The sequence below is a fragment of the Panulirus ornatus genome, chromosome 7 (genome assembly GCF_036320965.1).
Source record: "Panulirus ornatus isolate Po-2019 chromosome 7, ASM3632096v1, whole genome shotgun sequence".
Classification (NCBI taxonomy): Eukaryota; Metazoa; Arthropoda; class Malacostraca; order Decapoda; family Palinuridae; genus Panulirus; species Panulirus ornatus.
Genome location: NC_092230.1, coordinates 50,325,817 through 50,347,704, shown reverse-complemented (window position 1 = coordinate 50,347,704; position 21,888 = coordinate 50,325,817). Strand labels below are relative to the sequence as shown.

General features: G+C 41.8%; 1 protein-coding gene across 2 annotated transcripts in view; it reads right to left on the bottom strand.

Annotated features, from left to right (window-relative positions):
- The window catches only part of LOC139749636 (alanine aminotransferase 1-like), a 269,611-nt gene that overhangs the window by 68,138 nt on the left and 179,585 nt on the right, over window positions 1–21,888 (bottom strand). For both annotated transcript variants that reach the window (XM_071663791.1, XM_071663790.1), the window contains exons 9-10: window positions 4,074–4,195; window positions 2,987–3,172 (exon numbers count right to left, since the gene is read on the bottom strand). In XM_071663791.1, coding sequence (XP_071519892.1) covers window positions 2,987–3,172; window positions 4,074–4,195 — 308 coding nt within the window. The remainder of the gene's footprint in view (window positions 1–2,986; window positions 3,173–4,073; window positions 4,196–21,888) is intronic.

Genomic DNA, 21,888 nt, shown 5'->3' with positions numbered 1-21,888 from the left:
TCTCTGTGTGTATATATATGTATATGTTGAGATGTAAAGATATGTATATTTGTATATATATATATATATATATATATATATATATATATATTTTTTTATTATACTTTGTCGCTGTCTCCCGCGTTTGCGAGGTAGCGCAAGGAAACAGACGAAAGAAATGGCCCAACCCCCCCCATACACATGTATATACATACGTCCACACACGCAAATATACATACCTACACAGCTTTCCATGGTTTACACCAGACGCCTCACATGCCCTGATTCAATCCACTGACAGCACGTCAACCCCGGTATACCACATCGCTCCAATTCACTCTATTCCTTGCCCTCCTTTCACCCTCCTGCATGTTCAGGCCCCGATCACACAAAATCTTTTTCACTCCATCTTTCCACCTCCAATTTGGTCTCCCTCTTCTCCTTGTTCCCTCCACCTCCGACACATATATCCTCTTGGTCAATCTTTCCTCACTCATCCTCTCCATGTGCCCAAACCACTTCAAAACACCCTCTTCTGCTCTCTCAACCACGCTCTTTTTATTTCCACACATCTCTCTTACCCTTACGTTACTCACTCGATCAAACCACCTCACACCACACATTGTCCTCAAACATCTCATTTCCAGCACATCCATCCTCCTGCACACAACTTTATCCATAGCCCACGCCTCGCAACCATACAACATTGTTGGAACCACTATTCCTTCAAACATACCCATTTTTGCTTTCCGAGATAATGTTCTCGACTTCCACACATTCTTCAAGGCCCCCAGATTTATACATACTCTATATATTATGCTTTGACGCTGTCTCCCATGTTAGCATTCCTTTCTCCCCTATCCCTGTGGATAGGGGAGAAAGAATACACAGACATATACATATATACAAATGCACATATTCATACTTGCTACCTTAATTAATTCCTATCATCATCCCGCTGCACATGAAATAGCATCCCTCCCTCCCCATCATGAGGTAGTGCTAGGAAAAGACAAAAGGACACATTCGTTCACACTGTCTCTAGCTGTCATGTGTAATGCACCAAAACCACAACTCCCTTTCCACATCCAGGCCCCACAAAACTTTTCCATGGTTTACCCCAGACGTTTCACATGCACTAGTTCAGTCCATTAACAGCATGTTGATCCCAGTATACCCCATCATTCTAATTCACATTATTACTTGCATGCCTCTCACCCTCCTGCACGTTCAGGTCCTGATCACTCAAAATCTTTTTCACTCCATCCTTCCACCTGCAAATTGGTTTCCCACTTCTCCTTGTTCCCTCCACCTCTGACACAAAAATCTTCTTTGTTAACCTTTCCTCACTCATTCTCTCCCTATATCCAAACCATTTCAACACACCCTCTTCTGCTCTCTCAACCATATTCTTTTTATTACCACACATCTCTCTTATCCCTACATTACATACTCGATCAAACCACTTTACACCACATAATGTCCTCAAACATTTCATTCCCAACATATCCACCCTCCTCTGTACAACCCTATCTACAGCCCATGCCTTAAAATCATATAATATTGATGGAACTACTATTCCTATCTATTTTTGCTTTCCAAGATAATGTTCTCTCTTTCAACACGTTCTTCTTCACTCCTAGAACCTTTGCCCCCTCCCCCATCCTATGACTCACTTCCACTTCCATGGTTCCATTCTCTGCTACATCCACTCCCAGATGTCTAAATTACTTCACTCCCTCCAATTTTTTTCCATTCAAACTCACATCCCAATTAACTTGTCCTCAGCCCTGCTGAACCTAACTCTCTCCTTTTACACACTTTTCAAAACTGTCACCAACTTCTGCGGTTTCTCATTAAAATCTTTGTCTGTTCCTGGCACCAGTGCACTACCGACCAAGTATGAAAAATTATGAAATAAATCTTCTCTTAAACTTTTTAATTTTGCCAACCATCATTCACATGTATGGAATACAAAAGCAATGAATAAAACATTATATGTGATGATATTAGGCTTGGAACTTAAAACTGAGATCCCACATACTGACTTTTCATATCCAAATAGAAATCATTCCAAACAATGCAATGGGAAACCTTAAACTCCAATAGGGGGAGGTTTGACCAGTGAGGAAACTGCAGTTATTACAAGAATGATCTCATTAGAAAAAGCTTAGCTCTAAGAAGGGAATGACATAATGAAAACGGCCTACTTATAACAAAACCTAGAATTTCCAAATTTACTGGATGACTTGACCAAATAACTTCCACTCAATAGTATGCTTCACTAAAGTGAGGAACAGACTTGACCCTTGATCTGAGGTTGCCTACGAAAAAATGAAGAACAAACTTAACCCTTGACCCAGGGCTAAATCAAAGTAATGCAAATTAGTTCCCAAAGCAAAAAACTTTTTGTCTTCTAAGAAAAGGCCAGGCCATCAAGCTGTCTTGAAATTTAAAAAATCTTGTCCTTATGTAAAGGAGCAAGATATAAAAGAAACCCCAAGTGTCCTAACCAGATGAGAAACATCTCTCATCAGTCAGCCTGGAGTTCTGAGAACTGAGCAGATACAAAGACATGAGAAATGGGTCTTCTATCCAAGGACAAAGAACCCAATAACAATCTTGAAACAGTGAAGCTAAAATGTCTGGTTAATGGTGATATTTTCAAGAAATTATCCATAAAATGATAAGTCATAAATCTTCAACATTCTAAGTTAATGCAGCTACAATATTCAGATATCTGAGCAAGAAAAAAATATAGAGGGACATTACAAAAGAAGATTAATCCTTTTCCACTCAAAAAACATGCCAAGATTTCTGTAACCAGCCTCTTCATCTTAACCATAATCACACATAGTTAAAGTCCATTATATATTCAAATCCATTATTATCAACCAAGCATTTACAGTAAGGCATAACTCCTATCATCATTAACCAAGTGGCAATTACCTAATCCTAAACGAGATCATAAGGACTTTTTACTTTTCCTTTACAAAAATATCATTACCTGTGGAAAAGCATACATGGCTCCTTGAACAATATTGCATGACATTCCTGGCACAGAATTAAATGTTTCAGCAACCATCTTGGCACGCTTTGCAAGTGATGATAAAACTTTGTTCTTTTCCTCAATGAATTGTTCATATGAAGGCTCTCCCTCCTGTGGTGGGTTCACAACACACTCCATTACAGCCTAAAAAAGAAATCAGTTTTAATGAACATATAACTCTGTACATGAACTGAAAAAACTTACTTGTCCACTTGTTCACGGTTGTGCCACCACTACCAACAAGAGTAAATGAACTAAAACTTAGAGGTCATGGAAATGATATGGACTGCACAAAATACTTCAATACCAATAATGGTACTGATGGGTAAAATAAGCACCCAAGACATGTTGTTCAAAGCAACACTCTTAATATCTTCAAAATTTGACTTGATTATCACCTGTCACTCTCTGCTACTGAATAATTCTTTTAATCAGATCAATCATCAGAACATAGTAGTATATTATGCTACCTTCACAACCAGTGATTTCGCCCTGGATAATCTGCGGTAAGCAAACAACATTGATCAACTAGTGTAACCTGATTTAAGGGAACAAAAAAGAATTATTGTTTAATCCTCTACATCAGGAATAATATAGACATGATAAGTCACAAGACTGGAAATCAAAGTTTATTCTTACTATTATCTCCGTAAGAAATATTGAAGGGATGCATGTCTTTGGAAATGGGATGCATGACACATTCATGTCTGCATGCATGTATCCTTCCCAGCTATATCAAGCATCTACTGACATGACATCATATCCTACAAATCAAAAGTCAATATATTTCATTTCCAAACAGTTATACAGTCCCAAACTTGAAAAAACAAAAACCAACATTTGATAAAAGTAGCATGCTGCAACCCTGCAAGATAGCAGACTTTAAGGCTGATATAAAGATTGAGAATAAATAGAAGAGGCACTGCAGTGTGACTAGCAAAAGCAAATGACAAAAATGTCAATAACGTTTTCTCTCAAAAAGACTACGTAAGTAGCAGAAGTCAATATAACATATGTTTTTATCAATAAAGTATGAAAAACCTACCTGACCAAGTGTTGTTGGACAAAGCTTGGCCGAGATACTCTTTAGGTACAAAGCCTTCACTTGAGGATCCAAATTGACAATCTCTGCATACCCACCTCTAAGACCACATTCCCCCATATATCCTGCAAAAAATAAACAATTTACAGAGAGAATTCTTTAATTACCAGAGATGTGATTTTTTTCATAATTGTTTGCTGTTTCTGGATTAGCAACATAACAAAACAAACTGTCGACAAAAAGGACTCATTCATTCATATCCAATCACTGTCATGTTTAATGCATCACAACCAAAGTCTACACACAACCAGTCCCTACAGACCTTGCTATAGTTTCCCTCACCTGCTTCATATGACCTGGCTCTGTCTATTAAGGGCACATAACCACTGTATACCACATTGTTTCAATTCAATCTATCCAATGCATGCCTTTCACCTTCATGCATCTGCAGGAATAGAGCACTCAAAATCTTATTCACTCCATCCTTCAATCTTCATGTCGGTCTTCCTCTGCTCTTTTTCCTCTCCCCTTCAGATACATACATCCCTTTTGTTAACTTCATCTCACTCATTCTCTCCATATGTTTAAACCATCCCAACCATTTCAGCACAGGTGGGAGAATTAATTAGATTATAAAAAATATATACTATGAACCCTCTCACACCCAAAATAGACTACATACCTGTCCCTCTTTTCCAAGACCCTTGCTGTCAGCAGTTTTGATGTAAGAGAATGGATAATAGATATGGGTGATTTACATGTGAAGGTGAGTAATATGGCAATTGAGGGTCATGGGTTATTCATTACTGTGAATGAAAACGGTGAATAGCCTGTGGAGTTGCATGCTGAAAAAGGACTGGTGAGTGGGAATACCTGGTTTACAAAAAGGAACATACACAAGTATACATATACGAGTTGAAAAGATGGTCGGTGGACATACTAACACCTGTCCAAAAGAGAGACTGCTGCATGTGAATTTGCTGAGAGGGACAGCTGATGAGATGTTTGATCATTGCCTTGTGGAGGAGAGAGTGAAGATTTGTAAAGGTTTTGGAAAAGAGGAAACTTTACGGGTGAGAAGAGAGTGGTGAGAGTAAAGAGCTTGGAAAAGAGACTTGTGTAAAGAAATATCAGGAGTAATTGAAAGCAGAATGGTTAAAGGTGGGAGGACATGAAGCGAGGGAGGTGGGTGAGGAATGGGAAGTACTTAAGGAAGCAGTGCTGATATGTGAGAGAGATGCATGTAGCATGTGTAAGATGGGAGATAGGCAGAGAAGAAAGGGTAATGACTGATGGGATGTAGCAAATTTGCAAATAAGAGAGAAAAGAGCAGTATATGGTGTAACATTACGGGGAAGGAGTGCAGATTATTGGTAGATGTGTAAGGGAAACTAGCAAGATATCAAGAGGGTGCAAGAGTAAAAAAAGAAAGCAAATGAGAGTTGGGATGAGTGAGAATCAAAAAACTTTTTAGAGAATTAAAAATTGGCTTTGAAGTAGGCTAACAAAGAGTGAAAAACAAGAAAATACATAGAAAAACCAGTTGGAGTGGATCATTTCGCAGCTGAATTTCTTTTGAAAGGAGGTGACTATGTTGTGTTATTTGTTAGTATTTTCAAAGTATGTATGTATGGATCATGGTGACGTGCCTGAGGATTGGCAAAATATATGTATGGTGCCAATGTAGAAAGGCAAGTGTACGAGTAGGAAGAGAGGAAAGTGATTGGTTCTCAGTGAATGTCAGCTTGCGGTAGGGGTGCCTGATGTCTCCATGGTTGTTTAATTTGTTTATGGATGGGGTTGTTAGGGAGGTGAATGCAAGAGTTTTGGAGAGAGGTGCAAGTATGCAGTCTGTTATGGATGAGAGGGATTGGGAAGTGAGTCAGTTGTAGTTCGCTGATGATACAGCGTTGGTGGCTGATTTGGGTGAGAAACTCCAGAAGCTGGTGGCTGAGTTTGGTAAAGTGCGAGGAAGAACAAAGCTGAGAGTAAATGTGAATAAGAGCAAAGTTATTAAGTACAGTAGAGTTGAAGGACAGGTCAATTGGGAGATAAGTTTGAATGGAGAAAAACTAGAGGAAGTGAAGTGTTTTAGATGTCTGGGAGTGGATTTGGCAGCGGATGGAACCATGGAAGCGGAAGTTAGTCACAGGGTGGGAGAGAGGGTGAAAGTTCTGGGAGTGTTGAAAAATGTGTGGAAGGCAAGAACATTATCTCAGAAAGCAAAAATTGGGTATGTTTGAAGGAATAGTGGTTCTTAGAATGTTAAATGGTTGCAAGGCGTGGGCTATAGATAGGGTTATGTGAAGGAGGGTGGATGTGTTGGAAATGAGATGTTTGAGGACAATATGTGGTGTGAGGTGGCTTGATCGTGTAAGTAATGAAAGGGTAAGAGAGATGTGTGGTAATAAAGTGAGTGTGGTTGAGAAAGCAGAAGAGGGTGTTTTGAAATGGTTTGGTCACATGGAGAGAATGAGTGAGGAAAGATTGACAAAGAGGATATATGTGTCAGAGGTGGAGGGAATGAGGAGAAGTGGGAGACCAAATTGGAGGTGGAAAGATGGAGTGAAAAAGATTTTGAGCGATCAGGGCCTGAACATGCAGGAGGGTGAAAGGCGTGCAAGGAATAGAGTGAATTGGAACGATCTGGTATCCCGGGGTCGATGTGCTGTCAATGGATTGAACCAGGGCATGTGAAGCATCTGGGGTAAACCATGGAAAGTTTTGTGGGGCCTGGATGTGGAAAGGGAGCCATGGTTTTGGTGCATTATACATGACAGCTGGAGACTGAGTGTGAATGAATGTGGCCTTTGTTGTCTTTTCCTAGCACTACCTCGCGCACGTGCAGGGGGAAGGGGGTGTCATTTCATGTGTGGCGGGATGGCGATGGGAATGAATAAAGGCAGCAAGTATGAATTATGTACATGTGTATAAATGTATATGTCTGTGTATGTATATAAATGTATACCCTTGAAATGTATAGGTATGTATATGTGCGTGTGTGGACATGTTTGTATATACATGTGTATGTGGGTGGGTTAGGCCATTCTTTCGTCTATTTCCTTGTGCTACCTCACTAACGCAGGAGACAGCGACAAAGTATAATAAATAAATAAATAAATATTGATAGAGGACAGTACAGTTTGCATATGAAAGCCTGCTGGGAAAATACAATGAAGCTTGCCTGTTTATGGGAAGGAGAGGGTTTGAAAGTGAAATTAAAGACTGCATTAACCTATTCATTTCTCTATTTATCATTACTAATCAACTCCTCTACAGTCTATATACCTCACTACTGTTGCTACAAAAAGATAGTAGTAATGAATTATATAAAACAAATTCATTTTTGGGGTGTACATAAAAGCTTACCCTGGGTTATACTTCTTGCTGGCAGATGTATTTCATAAAATACAGTATTTTTTCTGTTCATCACCTATACCTTATTTGCACTTTTGCCTACTTGTAAGACCACTGAGAGTTACATACCATTTCAAATAATAGTTTTAAGCATTTAAGATGTCCTTCAATTTGTTCCGTTATATACTTAACGAATCAACAAAACTTTTCTAAATCATTTTTCTATCTTAAATTATATTCATGGAAATGAGAACAAATAATTTACTTACAATACAGCTAATCATTATTTTACATGAGTAAAAATTATCATATCAGCAATAATAATAATTATAATAATATTATTTTTTTATATTTATTATACTTTGTCGCTGTCTCCCGCGTTTGCGAGGTAGCGAAAAGGAAACAGACGAAAGAAATGGCCCAACCCCCCCATACACATGTATATACATACGTCCACATACGCAAATATACATACCTACACAGCTTTCCATGGCTTACCCCAGACGCTTCACAAGCCTTGATTCAATCCACTGACAGCACGTCAACCCCGGTATACCACACCGCTCCAATTCACTCTATTCCTTGCCCTCCTTTCACCCTCCTGCATGTTCAGGCCCCGATCACACAAAATCTTTTTCACTCCATCTTTCCACCTCCAATTTGGTCTCCCTCTTCTCCTTGTTCCCTCCACCTCCGACACATATATCCTCTTGGTCAATCTTTCCTCACTCATCCTCTCCATGTGCCCAAACCACTTCAAAACACCCTCTTCTGCTCTCTCAACCACGCTCTTTTTATTTCCACACATCTCTCTTACCCTTACGTTACTCACTCGATCAAACCACCTCACACCACACATTGTCCTCAAACATCTCATTTCCAGCACATCCATCCTCCTGCGCACAACTCTATCCATAGCCCACGCCTCGCAACCATACAACATTGTTGGAACCACTATTCCTTCATACATACCCATTTTTGCTTTCCGAGATAATGTTCTCGACTTCCACACATTCTTCAAGGCCCCCAGAATTTTCGCCCCCTCCCCCACCCTATGATCCACTTCCGCTTCCATGGTTCCATCCGCTGCCAGATCCACTCCCAGATATCTAAAACACTTCACTTCCTCCAGTTTTTCTCCATTCAAACTCACCTCCCAATTGACTTGACCCTCAACCCTACTGTACCTAATAACCTTGCTCTTATTCACATTTACTCTTAACTTTCTTCTTCCACACACTTTACCAAACTCAGTCACCAGCTTCTGCAGTTTCTCACATGAATCAGCCACCATTATAATAATAATAATAATTTTTCATATGTATATATATGTATGTGTGTGTGTGTGTGTGTGTGTATATGTGCATATGTATGTGTATGTGTGTGTATGTGTATATGTATATATATATGTATATTATCCCTGGGGATAGGGGTGAAAGAATACTTCCCACGTATTCCTCGCGTGTCGTAGAAAGCGACTAGAGGGGACGGGAGCGGGGGGCCAGAAATCCTCCCCTCCTTGTATTAACTTTCTAAAATGGGAAGCAGAAGAAGGAGTCACGCGGGGAGTGCTCATCCTCCTCGAAGGCTCAGAGTGGGGTGTCTAAATGTGTGTGGATGTAACCAAGATGTGAAAAAAGGAGAGATAGGTAGTGATGGATTGCGCAAAAGATGCTTGTGGCATGAGAAGAGTGGGAGGTGGGTTGATTAGAAAGGGTAGTGAGTGGTGGGATGAAGAAGTAAGAGTATTAGTGGAAGAAAAGAGAGAGGCATTTGGACGATTTTTGCAGGGAAAAAATGCAATTGAGTGGGAGATGTATAAAAGAAAGAGACAGGAGGTCAAGAGAAAGGTGCAAGAGGTGAAAAAAAGGGCAAATGAGAGTTGGGGTGAGAGAGTATCATTAAATTTTAGGGAGAATAAAAAGATGTTCTGGAAGGAGGTAAATAAAGTGCGTAAGACAAGGGAGCAAATGGGAACTTCAGTGAAGGGCGCAAATGGGGAGGTGATAACAAGTAGTGGTGATGTGAGAAGGAGATGGAGTGAGTATTTTGAAGGTTTGTTGAATGTGTTTGATGATAGAGTGGCAGATATAGGGTGTTTTGGTCGAGGTGGTGTTCAAAGTGAGAGGGTTAGGGAAAATGATTTGGTAAACAGAGAAGAGGTAGTGAAAGCTTTACGGAAGATGAAAGCCGGCAAGGCAGCAGGTTTGGATGGTATTGCAGTGGAATTTATTAAAAAAGGGGGTGACTGTATTGTTGACTGGTTGGTAAGGTTATCTAATGTATGTATGACTCATGGTGAGGTGCCTGAGGATTGGCGGAATGCGTGCATAGTGCCATTGTACAAAGGCAAAGGGGATAAGAGTGAATGCTCAAATTACAGAGGTATAAGTTTGTTGAGTATTCCTGGTAAATTATATGGGAGGGTATTGATTGAGAGGGTGAAGGCATGTACAGAGCATCAGATTGGGGAAGAGCAGTGTGGTTTCAGAAGTGGTAGAGGATGTGTGGATCAGGTGTTTGCTTTGAAGAATGTATGTGAGAAATACTTAGAAAAGCAAATGGATTTGTATGTAGCATTTATGGATCTGGAGAAGGCATATGATAGAGTTGATAGAGATGCTCTGTGGAAGGTATTAAGAATATATGGTGTGGGAGGAAAGTTGTTAGAAGCAGTGAAAAGTTTTTATCGAGGATGTAAGGCATGTGTACGTGTAGGAAGAGAGGAAAGTGATTGGTTCTCAGTGAATGTAGGTTTGCGGCAGGGGTGTGTGATGTCTCCATGGTTGTTTAATTTGTTTATGGATGGGGTTGTTAAGGAGGTAAATGCAAGAGTTTTGGAAAGAGGGGCAAGTATGAAGTCTGTTGGGGATGAGAGAGCTTGGGAAGTGAGTCAGTTGTTGTTCGCTGATGATACAGCGCTGGTGGCTGATTCATGTGAGAAACTGCAGAAGCTGGTGACTGAGTTTGGTAAAGTGTGTGGAAGAAGAAAGTTAAGAGTAAATGTGAATAAGAGCAAGGTTATTAGGTACAGGAGGGTTGAGGGTCAAGTCAATTGGGAGGTGAGTTTGAATGGAGAAAAACTGGAGGAAGTGAAGTGTTTTAGATATCTGGGAGTGGATCTGGCAGCGGATGGAACCATGGAAGCGGAAGTGGATCATAGGGTGGGGGAGGGGGCGAAAATTCTGGGGGCCTTGAAGAATGTGTGGAAGTCAAGAACATTATCTCAGAAAGCAAAAATGGGTATGTTTGAAGGAATAGTGGTTCCAACAATGTTGTATGGTTGCGAGGCGTGGGCTATGGATAGAGTTGTGCGCAGGATGATGGATGTGCTGGAAATGAGATGTTTGAGGACAATGTGTGGTGTGAGGTGGTTTGATAGAGTGAGTAACGTAAGGGTAAGAGAGATGTGTGGAAATAAAAAGAGTGTGGTTGAGAGAGCAGAAGAGGGTGTTTTGAAGTGGTTTGGGCACATGGAGAGGATGAGTGAGGAAAGATTGACCAAGAGGATATATGTGTCGGAGGTGGAGGGAGCAAGGAGAAGAGGGAGACCAAATTGGAGGTGGAAAGATGGAGTGAAAAAGATTTTGTGTGATCGGGGCCTGAACATGCAGGAGGGTGAAAGGAGGGCAAGGAATAGAGTGAATTGGAGCGATGTGGTATACCGGGGTTGACGTGCTGTCAGTGGATTGAATCAAGGCATGTGAAGCGTCTGGGGTAAACCATGGAAAGCTGTGTAGGTACGTATATTTGCGTGTGTGGACGTATGTAAATACATGTGTATGGGGGGGGTTGGGCCATTTCTTTCGTCTGTTTCCTTGCGCTACCTCGCAAACGCGGGAGACAGCGACAAAGTATAAAAAAAAAAAAAGGTAGTATGTTTGAGGAAAGGAACCTGGATGTTTTGGCTCTGAGTGAAACGAAGCTCAAGGGTAAAGGGGAAGAGTGGTTTGGGAATGTCTGGGGAGTAAAGTCAGGGGTTAGTGAGAGGACAAGAGCAAGGGAAGGAGTAGCAATACTCCTGAAACAGGAGTTGTGGGAGTATGTGATAGAATGTAAGAAAGTAAATTCTCGATTAATATGGGTAAAACTGAAAGTTGATGGAGAGAGGTGGGTGATTATTGGTGCATATGCACCCGGGCATGAGAAGAAAGATCATGAGAGGCAAGTGTTTTGGGAGCAGCTGAATGAGTGTGTTAGTGGTTTTGATGCACGAGACCGGGTTATAGTGATGGGTGATTTGAATGCAAAGGTGAGTAATGTGACAGTTGAGGGAATAATTGGTATACATGGGGTGTTCAGTGTTGTAAATGGAAATGGTGAAGAGCTTGTAGATTTATGTGCTGAAAAAGGACTGATGATTGGGAATACCTGGTTTAAAAAGCGAGATATACATAAGTATACTTATGTAAGTAGGAGAGATGGCCAGAGAGCGTTATTGGATTACGTGTTAATTGACAGGCGTGCGAAAGAGAGACTTTTGGATGTTAATGTGCTGAGAGGTGCAACTGGAGGGATGTCTGATCATTATCTTGTGGAGGCTAAGGTGAAGATTTGTATGGGTTTTCAGAAAAGAAGAGTGAATGTTGGGGTGAAGAGGGTGGTGAGAGTAAGTGAGCTTGGGAAGGAGACCTGTGTGAGGAAGTACCAGGAGAGACTGAGTACAGAATGGAAAAAGGTGAGAACAATGGAAGTAAGGGGAGTGGGGGAGGAATGGGATGTATTTAGGGAATCAGTGATGGATTGCGCAAAAGATGCTTGTGGCATGAGAAGAGTGGGAGGTGGGTTGATTAGAAAGGGTAGTGAGTGGTGGGATGAAGAAGTAAGAGTATTAGTGAAAGAGAAGAGAGAGGCATTTGGACGATTTTTGCAGGGAAAAAATGCAATTGAGTGGGAGATGTATAAAAGAAAGAGACAGGAGGTCAAGAGAAAGGTGCAAGAGGTGAAAAAAAGGGCAAATGAGAGTTGGGGTGAGAGACTATCATTAAATTTTAGGGAGAATAAAAAGATGTTCTGGAAGGAGGTAAATAAAGTGCGTACGACAAGGGAGAAAATGGGAACTTCAGTGAAGGGCGCAAATGGGGAGGTGATAACAAGTAGTGGTGATGTGAGAAGGAGATGGAGTGAGTATTTTGAAGGTTTGTTGAATGTGTTTGATGATAGAGTGGCAGATATAGGGTGTTTTGGTCGAGGTGGTGTGCAAAGTGAGAGGGTTAGGGAAAATGATTTGGTAAACAGAGAAGAGGTAGTGAAAGCTTTGCGGAAGATGAAAGCCGGCAAGGCAGCAGGTTTGGATGGTATTGCAGTGGAATTTATTAAAAAAGGGGGTGACTGTATTGTTGACTGGTTGGTAAGGTTATTTAATGTATGTATGACTCATGGTGAGGTGCCTGAGGATTGGTGGAATGCGTGCATAGTGCCATTGTACAAAGGCAAAGGGGATAAGAGTGAGTGCTCAAATTACAGAGGTATAAGTTTGTTGAGTATTCCTGGTAAATTGTATGGGAGGGTATTGATTGAGAGGGTGAAGGCATGTACAGAGCATCAGATTGGGGAAGAGCAGTGTGGTTTCAGAAGTGGTAGAGGATGTGTGGATCAGGTGTTTGCTTTGAAGAATGTATGTGAGAAATACTTAGAAAAGCAAATGGATTTGTATGTAGCATTTATGGATCTGGAGAAGGCATATGATAGAGTTGATAGAGATGCTCTGTGGAAGGTATTAAGAATATATGGTGTGGGAGGAAAGTTGTTAGAAGCAGTGAAAAGTTTTTATCGAGGATGTAAGGCATGTGTACGTGTAGGAAGAGAGGAAAGTGATTGGTTCTCAGTGAATGTAGGTTTGCGGCAGGGGTGTGTGATGTCTCCATGGTTGTTTAATTTGTTTATGGATGGGGTTGTTAGGGAGGTAAATGCAAGAGTTTTGGAAAGAGGGGCAAGTATGAAGTCTGTTGGGGATGAGAGAGCTTGGGAAGTGAGTCAGTTGTTGTTCGCTGATGATACAGCGCCGGTGGCCGATTCATGTGAGAAACTGCAGAAGCTGGTGACTGAGTTTGGTAAAGTGTGTGGAAGAAGAAAGTTAAGAGTAAATGTGAATAAGAGCAAGGTTATTAGGTACAGTAGGGTTGAGGGTCAAGTCAATTGGGAGGTGAGTTTGAATGGAGAAAAACTGGAGGAAGTGAAGTGTTTTAGATATCTGGGAGTGGATCTGGCAGCGGATGGAACCATGGAAGCGGAAGTGGATCATAGGGTGGGGGAGGGGGCGAAAATTCTGGGGCCTTGAAGAATGTGTGGAAGTCGAGAACATTATCTCAGAAAGCAAAAATGGGTATGTTTGAAGGAATAGTGGTTCTAACAATGTTGTATGGTTGCGAGGCGTGGGCTATGGATAGAGTTGTGCGCAGGATGATGAATGTGCTGGAAATGAGATGTTTGAGGACAATGTGTGGTGTGAGGTGGTTTGATCGAGTGAGTAACGTAAGGGTAAGAGAGATGTGTGGAAATAAAAAGAGCGTGGTTGAGAGAGCAGAAGAGGGTGTTTTGAAGTGGTTTGGGCACATGGAGAGGATGAGTGAGGAAAGATTGACCAAGAGGATATATGTGTCGGAGGTGGAGGGAGCAAGGAGAAGAGGGAGACCAAATTGGAGGTGGAAAGATGGATTGAAAAAGATTTTGTGTGATCGGGGCCTGAACATGCAGGAGGGTGAAAGGAGGGCAAGGAATAGAGTGAATTGGAGCGATGTGGTATACCGGGGTTGACGTGCTGTCAGTGGATTGAATCAAGGCATGTGAAGCGTCTGGGGTAAACCATGGAAAGCTGTGTAGGTATGTATATTTGCGTGTGTGGACGTATGTATATACATGTGTATGGGGGGGGTTGGGCCATTTCTTTCGTCTGTTTCCTTGCGCTACCTCGCAGACGCGGGAGACAGCGACAAAGTATAATATAAAAAAAAAAATAATAATAATAATAATAATAATAATAGATTTAATAATAATAATAATAATAGATTTATGTGCTGAAAAAGGACTGGTGATTGGGAATACCTGGTTTAAAAAGCGAGATATACATAAGTATACATATGTAAGTAGGAGAGATGGCCAGAGAGCGTTATTGGATTACGTGTTAATTGACAGGCGCGCAAAAGAGAGACTTTTGGATGTTAATGTGCTGAGAGGTACAACTGGAGGGATGTCTGATCATTATCTTGTGGAGGTTAAGGTGAAGATTTGTATGGGTTTTCAGAAAAGAAGAGTGAATGTTGGGGTGAACAGGGTGGTGAGAGTAAGTGAGCTTGGGAAGGAGACTTGTGTGAGGAAGTACCAGGAGAGACTGAGTACAGAATGGAAAAAGGTGAGAACAATGGAAGTAAGGGGAGTGGGGGAGGAATGGGATGTATTTAGGGAATCAGTGATCGATTGCGCAAAAGATGCTTGTGGCATGAGAAGAGTGGGAGGTGGGTTGATTAGAAAGGGTAGTGAGAGGTGGGATGAAGAAGTAAGATCATTAGTGAAAGAGAAGAGAGAGGCATTTGGACGATTTTTGCAGGGAACAAATGCAATTGAGTGGGAGATGTATAAAAGAAAGAGACAGGAGGTCAAGAGAAAGGTGCAAGAGGTGAAAAAGAGGGCAAATGAGAGTTGGGGTGAGAGAGTATCATTAAATTTTAGGGAGAATAGAAAGTTGTTCTGGAAGGAGGTAAATAAAGTGCGTACGACAAGGGAGCAAATGGGAACTTCAGTGAAGGGCGCAAATGGGGAGGTGATAACAAGTAGTGATGATGTGAGAAGGAGATGTAGTGAGTATTTTGAAGGTTTGTTGAATGTGTTTGATGATAGAGTGGCAGATATAGGGTGTTTTGGTCGAGGTGGTGTGCAAAGTGAGAGGGTTAGGGAAAATGATTTGGTAAACAGAGAAGAGGTAGTAAAAGCTTTGCGGAAGATGAAAGCTGGCAAGGCAGCAGGTTTGGATGGTACTGCAGTGGAATTTATTAAAAAAGGGGGTGACTGTATTATTGACTGGTTGGTAAGGTTATCTAATGTATGTATGACTCATGGTGAGGTGCCTGAGGATTGGCGGAATGCGTGCATAGTGCCATTGTACAAAGGCAAAGGGGATAAGAGTGAGTGCTCAAATTACAGAGGTATAAGTTTGTTGAGTATTCCTGGTAAATTGTATGGGAGGGTATTGATTGAGAGGGTGAAGGCATGTACAGAGCATCAGATTGGGGAAGAGCAGTGTGGTTTCAGAAGTGGTAGAGGATGTGTGGATCAGGTGTTTGCTTTGAAGAATGTATGTGAGAAATACTTAGAAAAGCAAATGGATTTGTATGTAGCATTTATGGATCTGGAGAAGGCATATGATAGAGTTGATAGAGATGCTCTGTGGAAGGTATTAAGAATATATGGTGTGGGAGGAAAGTTGTTAGAAGCAGTGAAAAGTTTTTATCGAGGATGTAAGGCATGTGTACGTGTAGGAAGAGAGGAAAGTGATTGGTTCTCAGTGAATGTAGGTTTGCGGCAGGGGTGTGTGATGTCTCCATGGTTGTTTAATTTGTTTATGGATGGGGTTGTTAGGGAGGTAAATGCAAGAGTTTTGGAAAGAGGGGCAAGTATGAAGTCTGTTGGGGATGAGAGAGCTTGGGAAGTGAGTCAGTTGTTGTTCGCTGATGATACAGCGCCGGTGGCTGATTCATGTGAGAAACTGCAGAAGCTGGTGACTGAGTTTGGTAAAGTGTGTGGAAGAAGAAAGTTAAGAGTAAATGTGAATAAGAGCAAGGTTATTAGGTACAGTAGGGTTGAGGGTCAAGTCAATTGGGAGGTGAGTTTGAATGGAGAAAAACTGGAGGAAGTGAAGTGTTTTAGATATCTGGGAGTGGATCTGGCAGCGGATGGAACCATGGAAGCGGAAGTGGATCATAGGGTGGGGGAGGGGGCGAAAATTCTGGGGGCCTTGAAGAATGTGTGGAAGTCGAGAACATTATCTCAGAAAGCAAAAATGGGTATGTTTGAAGGAATAGTGGTTCTAACAATGTTGTATGGTTGCGAGGCGTGGGCTATGGATAGAGTTGTGCGCAGGATGATGAATGTGCTGGAAATGAGATGTTTGAGGACAATGTGTGGTGTGAGGTGGTTTGATCGAGTGAGTAACGTAAGGGTAAGAGAGATGTGTGGAAATAAAAAGAGTGTGGTTGAGAGAGCAGAAGAGGGTGTTTTGAAGTGGTTTGGGCACATGGAGAGGATGAGTGAGGAAAGATTGACCAAGAGGATATATGTGTCGGAGGTGGAGGGAGCAAGGTGAAGAGGGAGACCAAATTGGAGGTGGAAAGATGGATTGAAAAAGATTTTGTGTGATCGGGGCCTGAACATGCAGGAGGGTGAAAGGAGGGCAAGGAATAGAGTGAATTGGAGCGATGTGGTATACGGGGTTGACGTGCTGTCAGTGGATTGAATCAAGGCATGTGAAGCGTCTGGGGTAAACCATGGAAAGCTGTGTAGGTATGTATATTTGCGTGTGTGGACGTATGTATATACATGTGTATGGGGGGGGGGGTTGGGCCACTTCTTTCGTCTGTTTCCTTGCACTACCTCGCAGACGCGGGAGACAGCGACAAAGTATAATATAAAAAAAAAAAATAATAATAATAATAATAATAATAGATTTAATAATAATAATAATAATAGATTTATGTGCTGAAAAAGGACTGGTGATTGGGAATACCTGGTTTAAAAGCGAGATATACATAAGTATACATATGTAAGTAGGAGAGATGGCAGAGAGCGTTATTGGATTACGTGTTAATTGACAGGCGCGCAAAAGAGAGACTTTTGGATGTTAATGTGCTGAGAGGTGCAACTGGAGGGATGTCTGATCATTATCTTGTGGAGGTTAAGGTGAAGATTTGTATGGGTTTTCAGAAAAGAAGAGTGAATGTTGGGGTGAACAGGGTGGTGAGAGTAAGTGAGCTTGGGAAGGAGACTTGTGTGAGGAAGTACCAGGAGAGACTGAGTACAGAATGGAAAAAGGTGAGAACAATGGAAGTAAGGGGAGTGGGGGAGGAATGGGATGTATTTAGGGAATCAGTGATCGATTGCGCAAAAGATGCTTGTGGCATGAGAAGAGTGGGAGGTGGGTTGATTAGAAAGGGTAGTGAGAGGTGGGATGAAGAAGTAAGATCATTAGTGAAAGAGAAGAGAGAGGCATTTGGACGATTTTTGCAGGGAACAAATGCAATTGAGTGGGAGATGTATAAAAGAAAGAGACAGGAGGTCAAGAGAAAGGTGCAAGAGGTGAAAAAGAGGGCAAATGAGAGTTGGGGTGAGAGAGTATCATTAAATTTTAGGGAGAATAGAAAGTTGTTCTGGAAGGAGGTAAATAAAGTGCGTACGACAAGGGAGCAAATGGGAACTTCAGTGAAGGGCGCAAATGGGGAGGTGATAACAAGTAGTGATGATGTGAGAAGGAGATGTAGTGAGTATTTTGAAGGTTTGTTGAATGTGTTTGATGATAGAGTGGCAGATATAGGGTGTTTTGGTCGAGGTGGTGTGCAAAGTGAGAGGGTTAGGGAAAATGATTTGGTAAACAGAGAAGAGGTAGTGAAAGCTTTGCGGAAGATGAAAGCCGGCAAGGCAGCAGGTTTGGATGGTATTGCAGTGGAATTTATTAAAAAAGGGGGTGACTGTATTGTTGACTGGTTGGTAAGGTTATTTAATGTATGTATGACTCATGGTGAGGTGCCTGAGGATTGGTGGAATGCGTGCATAGTGCCATTGTACAAAGGCAAAGGGGATAAGAGTGAGTGCTCAAATTACAGAGGTATAAGTTTGTTGAGTATTCCTGGTAAATTGTATGGGAGGGTATTGATTGAGAGGGTGAAGGCATGTACAGAGCATCAGATTGGGGAAGAGCAGTGTGGTTTCAGAAGTGGTAGAGGATGTGTGGATCAGGTGTTTGCTTTGAAGAATGTATGTGAGAAATACTTAGAAAAGCAAATGGATTTGTATGTAGCATTTATGGATCTGGAGAAGGCATATGATAGAGTTGATAGAGATGCTCTGTGGAAGGTATTAAGAATATATGGTGTGGGAGGAAAGTTGTTAGAAGCAGTGAAAAGTTTTTATCGAGGATGTAAGGCATGTGTACGTGTAGGAAGAGAGGAAAGTGATTGGTTCTCAGTGAATGTAGGTTTGCGGCAGGGGTGTGTGATGTCTCCATGGTTGTTTAATTTGTTTATGGATGGGGTTGTTAGGGAGGTAAATGCAAGAGTTTTGGAAAGAGGGGCAAGTATGAAGTCTGTTGGGGATGAGAGAGCTTGGGAAGTGAGTCAGTTGTTGTTCGCTGATGATACAGCGCCGGTGGCTGATTCATGTGAGAAACTGCAGAAGCTGGTGACTGAGTTTGGTAAAGTGTGTGGAAGAAGAAAGTTAAGAGTAAATGTGAATAAGAGCAAGGTTATTAGGTACAGTAGGGTTGAGGGTCAAGTCAATTGGGAGGTGAGTTTGAATGGAGAAAAACTGGAGGAAGTGAAGTGTTTTAGATATCTGGGAGTGGATCTGGCAGCGGATGGAACCATGGAAGCGGAAGTGGATCATAGGGTGGGGGAGGGGGCGAAAATTCTGGGGGCCTTGAAGAATGTGTGGAAGTCGAGAACATTATCTCAGAAAGCAAAAATGGGTATGTTTGAAGGAATAGTGGTTCTAACAATGTTGTATGGTTGCGAGGCGTGGGCTATGGATAGAGTTGTGCGCAGGATGATGAATGTGCTGGAAATGAGATGTTGAGGACAATGTGTGGTGTGAGGTTGTTTGATCGAGTGAGTAACGTAAGGGTAAGAGAGATGTGTGGAAATAAAAAGAGCGTGGTTGAGAGAGCAGAAGAGGGTGTTTTGAAGTGGTTTGGGCACATGGAGAGGATGAGTGAGGAAAGATTGACCATGAGGATATATGTGTCGGAGGTGGAGGGAGCAAGGAGAAGAGGGAGACCAAATTGGAGGTGGAAAGATGGATTGAAAAGATTTTGTGTGATCGGGGCCTGAACATGCAGGAGGGTGAAAGGAGGGCAAGGAATAGAGTGAATTGGAGCGATGTGGTATACCGGGGTTGACGTGCTGTCAGTGGATTGAATCAAGGCATGTGAAGCGTCTGGGGTAAACCATGGAAAGCTGTGTAGGTATGTATATTTGCGTGTGTGGATGTATGTATATACATGTGTATGGGGGGGGGTTGGGCCATTTCTTTCGTCTGTTTCCTTGCGCTACCTCGCAGACGCGGGAGACAGCGACAAAGTATAATATAAAAAAAAAATAATAATATAATAATAATAATAATAGATTTAATAATAATAATAATATAGATTTATGTGCTGAAAAAGGACTGGTGATTGGGAATACCTGGTTTAAAAAGCGAGATATACATAAAGTATACATATGTAAGTAGGAGAGATGGCCAGAGAGCGTTATTGGATTACGTGTTAATTGACAGGCGCGCAAAAGAGAGACTTTTGGATGTTAATGTGCTGAGAGGTGCAACTGGAGGGATGTCTGATCATTATCTTGTGGAGGTTAAGGTGAAGATTTGTATGGGTTTTCAGAAAAGAAGAGTGAATGTTGGGTGAACAGGGTGGTGAGAGTAAGTGAGCTTGGGAAGGAGACTTGTGTGAGGAAGTACCAGGAGAGACTGAGTACAGAATGGAAAAAGGTGAGAACAATGGAAGTAAGGGGAGTGGGGGAGGAATGGGATGTATTTAGGGAATCAGTGATCGATTGCGCAAAAGATGCTTGTGGCATGAGAAGAGTGGGAGGTGGGTTGATTAGAAAGGGTAGTGAGAGGTGGATGAAGAAGTAAGATCATTAGTGAAAGAGAAGAGAGAGGCATTTGGACGATTTTTGCAGGGAACAAATGCAATTGAGTGGGAGATGTATAAAGAAAGAGACAGGAGGTCAAGAGAAAGGTGCAAGAGGTGAAAAAGAGGGCAAATGAGAGTTGGGGTGAGAGAGTATCATTAAATTTTAGGGAGAATAGAAAGTTGTTCTGGAAGGAGGTAAATAAAGTGCGTACGACAAGGGAGCAAATGGGAACTTCAGTGAAGGGCGCAAATGGGGAGGTGATAACAAGTAGTGATGATGTGAGAAGGAGATGTAGTGAGTATTTTGAAGGTTTGTTGAATGTGTTTGATGATAGAGTGGCAGATATAGGGTGTTTTGGTCGAGGTGGTGTGCAAAGTGAGAGGGTTAGGGAAAATGATTTGGTAAACAGAGAAGAGGTAGTAAAAGCTTTGCGGAAGATGAAAGCTGGCAAGGCAGCAGGTTTGGATGGTACTGCAGTGGAATTTATTAAAAAAGGGGGTGACTGTATTATTGATGGTTGGTAAGGTTATTAATGTATGTATGACTCATGGTGAGGTGCCTGAGGATTGGCGGAATGCGTGCATAGTGCCATTGTACAAAGGCAAGGGGATAAGAGTGAGTGCTCAAATTACAGAGGTATAAGTTTGTTGAGTATTCCTGGTAAATTGTATGGGAGGGTATTGATTGAGAGGTGTGAAGGCATGTACAGAGCATCAGATTGGGGAAGAGCAGTGTGGTTTCAGAAGTGGTAGAGGATGTGTGGATCAGGTGTTTGCTTTGAAGAATGTATATGAGAAATACTTAGAAAAGCAAATGGATTTGTATGTAGCATTTATGGATCTGGAGAAGGCATATGATAGAGTTGATAGAGATGCTCTGTGGAAGGTATTAAGATATATGGTGTGGGAGGAAGTTGTTAGAAGCAGTGAAAAGTTTTTATCGAGGATGTAAGGCATGTGTACGTGTAGGAAGAGAGGAAAGTGATTGGTTCTCAGTGAATGTAGGTTTGCGGCAGGGGTGTGTGTGATGTCTCCATGGTTGTTTAATTTGTTTATGGATGGGGTTGTTAGGGAGGTAAATGCAAGAGTTTTGGAAGAGGGGCAAGTATGAAGTCTGTTGGGGATGAGAGAGCTTGGGAAGTGAGTCAGTTGTTGTTCGCTGATGATACAGCGCCGGTGGCTGATTCATGTGAGAAACTGCAGAAGCTGGTGACTGAGTTTGGTAAAGTGTGTGGAAGAAGAAAGTTAAGAGTAAATGTGAATAAGAGCAAGGTTATTAGGTACAGTAGGGTGAGGGTCAAGTCAATTGGGAGGTGAGTTTGAATGGAGAAAAACTGGAGGAAGTGAAGTGTTTTAGATATCTGGGAGTGGATCTGGCAGCGGATGGAAACCATGGAAGCGGAAAAGTGGATCATAGGGTGGGGGAGGGGGCGAAAATTCTGGGGGCCTTGAAGAATGTGTGGAAGTCGAGAACATTATCTCAGAAAGCAAAAAATGGGTATGTTTGAAGGAATAGTGGTTCTAACAATGTTGTATGGTTGCGAGGCGTGGGCTATGGATAGAGTTGTGCGCAGGATGATGAATGTGCTGGAAATGAGATGTTTGAGGACAATGTGTGGT